Source organism: Guyanagaster necrorhizus (assembly GCF_019112545.1).
Source record: "Guyanagaster necrorhizus MCA 3950 unplaced genomic scaffold BT62scaffold_21, whole genome shotgun sequence".
Taxonomy (NCBI): Eukaryota; Fungi; Basidiomycota; class Agaricomycetes; order Agaricales; family Physalacriaceae; genus Guyanagaster; species Guyanagaster necrorhizus.
In genome coordinates, this window is record NW_025064900.1 from 209,891 (window position 1) to 218,028 (window position 8,138).

At 47.8% G+C, this 8,138-nt stretch overlaps 3 protein-coding genes across 3 annotated transcripts; 2 read left to right on the forward strand and 1 right to left on the reverse strand.

Annotated features, from left to right (window-relative positions):
- The first annotated feature begins 1,287 nt into the window (after positions 1-1,287).
- On the forward strand, positions 1,288-4,484 carry BT62DRAFT_971879 (uncharacterized protein). Its single transcript, XM_043189045.1, has 11 exons — positions 1,288-1,656; positions 1,706-2,018; positions 2,071-2,393; positions 2,445-2,579; positions 2,623-2,760; positions 2,810-3,280; positions 3,330-3,505; positions 3,554-3,692; positions 3,743-4,030; positions 4,076-4,312; positions 4,365-4,484. The coding sequence occupies exons 1-10, from the start codon at positions 1,552-1,554 to the stop codon at positions 4,271-4,273; spliced, it is 2,286 nt and encodes a 761-aa protein (XP_043037218.1). The 5' UTR covers positions 1,288-1,551; the 3' UTR covers positions 4,274-4,312; positions 4,365-4,484.
- Positions 4,485-5,488: 1,004 nt separating this feature from the next.
- On the forward strand, positions 5,489-6,620 carry BT62DRAFT_934670 (uncharacterized protein; the record flags this gene model as incomplete). Its single annotated transcript, XM_043186767.1, has 5 exons — positions 5,489-6,003; positions 6,060-6,182; positions 6,233-6,414; positions 6,466-6,489; positions 6,543-6,620. Coding segments are annotated over 5 exons (866 nt in total), but the record flags the coding sequence as incomplete, so codon positions are not given.
- Positions 6,621-6,816: 196 nt separating this feature from the next.
- Positions 6,817-7,592, reverse strand: BT62DRAFT_921677 (uncharacterized protein; the record flags this gene model as incomplete). Its single annotated transcript, XM_043184336.1, has 2 exons — positions 6,817-7,181; positions 7,235-7,592. 2 exons carry the CDS (start codon positions 7,590-7,592, stop codon positions 6,817-6,819), a joined length of 723 nt encoding a protein of 240 aa, XP_043037220.1.
- Positions 7,593-8,138: the final 546 nt, after the last annotated feature.

Below are 8,138 nucleotides of genomic sequence, written 5' to 3' on the forward strand. Positions count from 1 at the left end.
GTAAGTTCAGTTATGGCCGGGGCCCATAACCTGTTGTAAGTAGAGAGCAGAGTAATGTAACAGAGAACTAGAATTAGCCTCTCGAGAGAGAAACGTTCTACTTAAATACATTTTGTATTACTTCGAGATCTTTCTACGAGATACTAAATAAGTCCGGATCACGATCCAAGTCAGCTGCCACTGACTGGCATCGTATCTTCGAGTACGTTCTCGTACTCGCTCAGGATTGCTATCCCAACAGGGAGATATCTCTCCATGTCCTGGAGCTGTGAGATATTGTCCATGGCACCGAGGGAGGATCGAGTGAATCGTAGTCACGGTGCGCTCCGACGTTTGTGCATGCATATTTAAAGGTTTCTCTGAGAAAAGCAGGTCATTGAATACGTGCATCTCCGGTCGAATCTCGTGAGATTCTCAAAATCTCCAAGATGGGATTCCAGTATATGGGCCTATTTTTGCGTTGCAGCAAAGGATATCTGAACCTGGGTAAAGAAGAAACGGAGGTCATCGCTGAATTTGATTGGGTCCGTCGTCAGACAATTGCCGGTAAAATCTAGGAGCGTCAAACATACAGTTATATTGGGGGCGTTGGGCATGGTCTGGTCCCTCAAGAACCATTATCTAAGCCCGGCATCCCTTCGATGGACCGTACCGTGTAATTCTACATACCTACCTAGGTGTAATTTAGGGCAGGATTACCGTAGTTCTCCGATTGTCTGTAGCTGGATCCCGCGACTATCACCAGCGACTCTCCATTCTCTCTCTCGGTCCTAGCGATACGGTTCCAACATATTGCATACTCCAAAGTTTCAGTGACGGACCAGCATTGGGAATAATTTGTAGCATGGAACTGAGTTTAGCACTAATAAATAGTAATCAATGATGATAAAAATAAAGACATAGGGACTTTGAGGTACGTTGGGAGGAGAATGACCAGAAGCGGCAACGAACACCAGGCTTGGACCTGGATGATGATAAGGAACTTTCGGAACTTGGGCAAATGCCAGCCTCCCCCCAATCAAACTTGCATTTACCAGTGCGTTTTGCAATTTGAATTGATGTAATGTTTGCGATAACATTTACATTTCCAATGATCAACCACTATGACGAACATTTCCACTTAGTCTTTCTTTCCTAAACTTCATCCTCATCTGTGGTGCTTAGCTCTTCGCGAAGGACTGATGGCCCACCCGTTGTCCCGTGGAAGCACGTGCCAGGACGACGTCCCGATTCACGCTTTCCAATTTTCCTGTAGTAAGCTTTTCTTGATTCCGCAATATGCATGTAGTAAATCATATTGATGAAATGCCTTTTTCTGACCAGACCCTGTCTTTCCGCGGACGTAGCCGAAAATCGAAAGTACCTTCAAGAGTCAACGTTTCAACGGATAACGGATGTTTTGGTCGACTCCCGCGACGATGAGTCTGTGCTACAATCTTATCTAATTCCTCCATATATTAGGAAGCTGCCGATGACGTCGACATCGTCATCACGGATCGACCTCATCAGCGCGCCACATATAAAGGAGGAGTCGTGTTTGAGATCTCCATCATGTCTTTGCCTCCCACTATCAAGGACATCAGCACGCACCCCAAGAAGGGTAGTGTCGTCGACCCCGTCGACAAGGTTGCCAGGGATGCCGACGTCGACCGAAAGGTACATTTCCTGCTAGGTGAGACGTTGTATGCACTGATATTGCGCGTAGATCAAGCTATATGGAACAATTCAGGCTCTGCGGCAATCACGTCTGCCAACGAACAAACAGCTCGATTTATGGATCAACTACGCGTTCGAACATCCACCTGTGCAGACCTCTACGCTATCGAAGGACGGCCAGAAGCTCGCCGGCGACATCCAAGAGATTATCAGAACGCTGCGCAGTATGATACACGACAAGGACGGCGACGAGCTTATACAAGACTGGATATGGCGGACGAGGGACGTGGACATACCGGATGTCAAAGCAAAGGACATTAGACGCGTTGACAAGGAGAAGGCGAAAGACGACGCCGATACCGGTACGTGTCCACATGCCTTTCTTCTGAGTCTGAGGTTGACACGGTCTCACAGCTACGCGCCATGTGCGCACGCTTGTCAATTTGGTTTTGACTAATTCCGAGTTCCGGAAACTGATCAAGGATTTCAGCGTCGTCGGGCGTGATCTAGCCGCTAAGGCCATTGCACCCAGTGCTGAGGAACTTGAAGGCGTTGACGAGAGTGCTCCTGGGGACCATTTTGTCTCCAACGAGGAGAAGGTGGAAACCCGACTTCCTGGCGTGAACGGTCAGCCAGACATCGTTGATCCTGAAGAGGTCAAGAGGTCCATCAACGCGAAAGCCAGCACGAGCGCGCAAGAAGGGACAAAGGTCTCGGGTATTATAGGAAAAGTAAAGGTTCGGGTTGCCCCGCTCTATTGCGTCGTCATATACTTACGACACGTCTAGAACGGTTTCTCGGACGCGATTCCTCAACAATACAAGGACCGTCTGACCGAAAAGTTGTCTAGCGGAAAGAAGTTCCTGAGCGAGGATTATTTCCCGAAGGAAAGGAGGGAACAGTGGATCTGGAGGGCAAAGAAGGTAGTTTCGCGTTGGACATCATTTCGCTTGCTTACTGGCGTAGGTGGTAGTCGAATGTCAAAGTCACAGCGATTATCAAGAATCCTTGCGCTGGCTGCTGGACTACGTTGAAGAATACGCAAGCCATGAACGAGACGCCGTAACCGATGCCACGAAGGAGGCTGGAGGAGCCATGAAAAATGTAATTACGTCCGTTTCTCTTTCTTCCCCGATCCTTATTGTTGTTTCAGAGGCAACTTCAATCATCACTGACCGAACTGCGCACGATCTTGGAGCGCTTTGCCAACGGCCTGTCGCTGGATCTCATCATTGACCCTTTCCATGCGCTCTCCGACGATGCTCACCGCGACCCTGAACTACGTGCGTGGTTCAGAGAGGGTGCTGAGTGGTTACGGAGCGTGCTTCTCAAGCCTGGATATATCCTCGAACCTCAGTCTGTGACTGATGGCCGCAAGTGGACCGACTCTGGCAAAGTGTTCTATGGATCGGATGGCAAGTACACGGAGCACTTTGATAGGCTATTCAACGGTGCCGGTACTTGGCTGAATGGGATTGGAGACGATCCTATTAATCGGAAATTCGCTGGTGGATGGACCCAATTCATGAAGGACCTTCTCTTTGCCGAGGACGGTGGGTTGACATTTAAGGGCGATCTTTGGGGCGACATTCGTAGAACGGTCATACCGATGCTGGTCGAGAAGGTCTGAACCTTGCTATCTCCCCATGATCTTTCTGAATGACCCTTTTCAGCTTGGCTATGTCCCCATTCCGAGAATCGAGTACACGGACGATGCTGTTGACCTTATCATCGAGAATCTCACCCTCAGCGGTCGCAATCTGTTCCCTACAATTGCTTCAATCGAGGCCCACAACTACATGTCGTTCTCTCCGTACAGTGCCATTCAAGAAGGTACAGAGGAGAGCCGGTCAGTGCTCATTGTCATATTTGATCTTTTCGCTCAACTTATTCACAGGCATGAGATCAAACTGACGCTTGCTCAGATTCAGGCAGACCTACGTGACGTAGCTATCTATTTCAACAAAAAGGCTGGGATTCCCAAGGCGAAAGATTCTGGAGTTGCCGATATTGTGTTAGGCGGACAGGGGCTGACAGTGAGTTTCATCAACATGTTGTCGCTACGACTTGTAACATTTCCTTATAGGCTACTGTTCACCTCGTGTCGTCACCAAAATCCGACGCGACATCGGCATTCACCATCAAAAGGGTCAAGGTCAAAGTGGATTCGCTGAAGTTCTCCGTGCGAGACTCCAAACACGACTTTTTCTACAAGGCAGTCAAGCCCTTCGTCATGGGCGTGGTGAAGAAGCAGATTCAGAAGGTGGTCGGGGACGCTATACGGACGGGTCTCGAGTACGTCGATGGAGTGCTGGTCAATGTCAGGCAGGAGCAGGAAGAGGGTAAAAAAGGAAAAGTGGATGCTATACAAGAGGTATGTCACATCTTCTTAGCTGTGCGTGAAAATGACGGCTCCCAGGTTTTCCGGAAGAGGATGCAGGAGACGAAGTCGACGTCAAGTAGGTCGACGTCGCATTTCAAGATTGTGGCGAATCAACGGGATTCTATGTTAGCGTCGGAGGGTAGTCCGGAGGGATGGGTACGCAGGACGGCTGAGCGTGAAAATATGGTTGTTTCGGGTGAAGGATGGCGAAGCGATGCGTTTGACATTGATTAACTTCGTCTTCGTATATCGCAGGTGAGGGTTATGTTTCTTGTGAGTATATGTTCTCTTATCTTTCATATTGGTTGCTCATTCTTCGTCTTAGTGTACACTTTCTAGTAGGCGAATTATTAATTTTATGTCTCGACTAGGTCAATAATACGGACATCTTCAATTAGTGGGACGGAGGAAAACCAATATCTGAGAGTAAGACGTGGAATATTCGGGTTGGGCTTGATTTGATCCTCGACGATGACCTCGATGACAGATTCAATGGACTTCTATACGCCAGTACACGCCTCTTCATGGCTCTCTGTATATACGCGGGAGTGCATAGGTAACTCGGATGCCTTGTGGCAGCAAAATATTCTGGAGCAATTGTTAGTTTCGAACCTACAACCTCTTGGTACAATTTAGCACAGAAGCCGAACTCGCTGCGACTAGGGTATGTAGCCGTTACATTGTCTATATTTAACCTACTTATAGTACCACAGGCATCAAGACCGACTTTCCTTTATGAAATTCCCTCAACACCTACCTCCATCTTCAAGGCGCTTTCTCATAATAGGCGTTCTGGAGAAATCACTAGATGGTACCGCTTACTCTTCCATGTCGTCCATTATATAACTGAAGCTTAGCTTCCTTTCTTTAAGGCCGTAGCATAGCGGGAGCCACGGAAGTCGGAGACGTTTATGCCGGGCTCATGACTCGGATATGCAGTTCACTGTTTATTTTGCAGGTTATTTGAACGCCGAGGATAACCCATGCACTGACACAAAGATATAATACCCGATGGCACAACAGCAGGGGGTACCCGGTTTCTAGTTGTAATAATTTCTTGCTAACGACTCAGCGTTGCCACGTTGTGAACCTTCAGTATTGCACCGCCATCGGATTGGATGCTGTGCAACCAATTCTAGTTCCATGTGTTGTTCTTGACTGACTCTGCAACGTTCTGTCAAGGCTAACTTTATATGTCAGCCCGACAAAAGCTTTCTATCAAATATATCTTTTGTCGAGTTCGAACTTGAAAGGCTCCTATCTTCGAGCGAGTAGGAGTGGAGTGCTGGACTCCAAATCCAAGCCAGCCTTCAAACATACTTATGACAAAACAGCTTCTCGTATACGTACAGGTTTCAAGGGTTACTTGGGATCAATTTCAATATTGAGGAACTACCACAATATTGATCATTCTCTCTCGCGACCATCGACTATTCTGTTTCATCCTATCAATGATAAACGACGATGTCCGGCCGGCCCCATCAACCACCTCGAAACTTTGGCCTCCTCCAATGCTACCCGTTAATGCACTCCTACTTTCCTTTGTGCTGGTTGGCTTCGCGAACGGCGAACTGTACCAACGCGCCCTGAACCTCACGGCTCAAGAATCCAGTCTCAAATTTGACATACCCAACCTCATCCGCCCTCAGAGCAACACCACGTCGCTCTCTTCTGTACCTTCTCCATGCATGAAGCACACAGGCAGTGGAAAGGAATGCACGGCTTCCATGGATGCAGTCAACGTCACCTTTGCTGATTGTGGCTCGCCATATACTATATGCCGGTGCAGCAGTGCCACGTTGGGCGATGCAACCGATGCGCTGACTCGTGTTCCTGTCGGTATTCGAAGATATATTGGGACAGTAATGGTCATGCCGGGAAGCAGCGCTCATGCGTATACGTACACGAACAACGTGGAGATACACTTCTTCGGAGTGTGTAGTCAGCGAACATGGATACACGAAGTGCGGGATTTCTTGTCTTCGTTTGCGAGAAGTGTGCTAATCTGTGGGATGAGCAGTCTACACACGCGGCCTCCGGAGCGCTGAGGATCAATGCAGCCACCGGGAACGGATCGTGGGAGGAAGCAGTATCCAAGGATACTTGTGTCCCTGATACCTATGCGAAGACTGATCTGTCAGAGGTCAGCTTCTGATTTGTCCCATCTCTACTTATAAGTGACTGTTTGTACAGGATCTTACGCAGATGAGCGTGCTAAAGGTGTATTCACTGCTTAACAACAACACGCTTCCTCCGGGATTCACCATCGACTGCTTGTCGAATCAATGGGCCTTTTCGGATGGGCTTCCTCTCTACAATCCGGAAACGCTGCTCGGAAGTTCGTGCTCGTTTGAGCCAGATAACGCCGAAGCCAGGTAAGCTTGGAGTTGCTGACAGGCTACAGACTTTAATTACTCGGGTTTTAGCCATAACATTGCCCCTGCTACAACGTCTGTAGTCTCCACCTCATCGATGACCACAGGAGCATTGAAGTCCCCTTCAGGGTTGACGTCAATAGCATCTAGTCCAGCTTCCATCACCCCGTCGAGCAACGCTTCAAGGACTTTTCACGATACCCCAGGCATGTACGCTGCACCCGCATTTCCCTTGTTCATATTTCTTTTCAAGCGAATTCTGATTGACAGTTAATCATCTTCGGAGGTAACAGAGAGTTTCGCTTTTCCTCATCTCGATTACATTTTGCCGCTTCAAAAAGCTTTTCGGTTTACGCATATTTTGGCCACAACATGTACATAATTGACGGTTGAAAGTAGTGCTTAGACGACCAATCGTCGATGAACGGTGTCCATTGTGAGCTTAACGCCATTGTTCTCCAGCACACCCAATAATGCACTCCACCGCTGTTCGATGCCAGGCTCATTCTGAAACTTCCAATTATTCCTCAATGCCCATACCACGACATTCACGATTTTTAACTTTGGTTGCCTCGACAGTGCCAACGCCAATGCCAACGCCTCCAACCCACTAGTCTTGCTTGTGACAAAGTCGAAGGGAATTGTGAGGTTCAATACTTCCAAGTTGGGGTTTGCTAATTGGAAGAGGTTGGCGAGGGACATGGTTCCCCGTTCCATTGTAAGGAGCGACAAATCTAATTTTCTGACGATAGGAAGCTTGAGAGGTTCTGATGAAGGCGATTAAAATGTTATTGTATGAGGAAGCGGTAAGAATATGCACCTTTGTTCGATTCCAGGTCAAGGGCAGTGACAACGGCAATGACTAATTGAGGGCTAAGGCAGGAAAGTTTGTTGAGGAGGTGAATTTCTGCATTTCTGGTCTTTGCCTCTTTCAAATGAGAAAAGTCGACCGGAGACTCGTCTCGGAGAAGGAATTCTAGTAGCGCATCTGAGGCGACACTAAGAGACTCTAGTTGAATCCTCTTGTCAGTGAAGTTCCAGTGCATTGCGCTGTCATCTGAGTCAGACAAGAGCTTGACTGTACACTTTCCAATTGTCAGATCTTTGACCATAGTGGACAGACTGCCCAGAAATTTGGCAAAGACTGCTAAACACAGAAAGGAAACATCCTCAAGCATGAGGATTCTGAGCTCCCGGAGTCCAGATAAAAGTGGTACATATAGCTGTGGTTCAGATGTGGACTGCATCTTAACCACCATTGCCAGTGTGTACCATGCCAACAGCATGTGTGAATCTATATTGGAGTTGATCTGAGTGAAAGTAAGGCTTTGAATAGAGGGAATGGGATGTCTACAGCTCATCACAGTCAGAAAGTGATGTGGCAGGATTGGAGTGTGGATGGAGTAGTGGAACAATAGAGACTGGTGGATCTCTGGAAAGCAGATTGGGTGAAATATAGACAAGACAAGGCTGAGTTTTTTGAAGTCATCAATTCAGAGATATGAGAGAATTTTGATTAGGAGCTCCATGGGGAGCTCCCCAATGCAGGAGTGTTTCTTGGGATGAAAGGCAGAGAACATTGGGTATTCTCTAAGGGAGGGGTTGAAAATTCATGAGACCAGGTGTTAGTTGTGGCTTTGTATATATATGGTGTGCAGGGTCACCACTGTGGCTGTTGTTAATTAGGCTTCATTGCAATTAGGCTTGGTGGACCCTGAAAGACC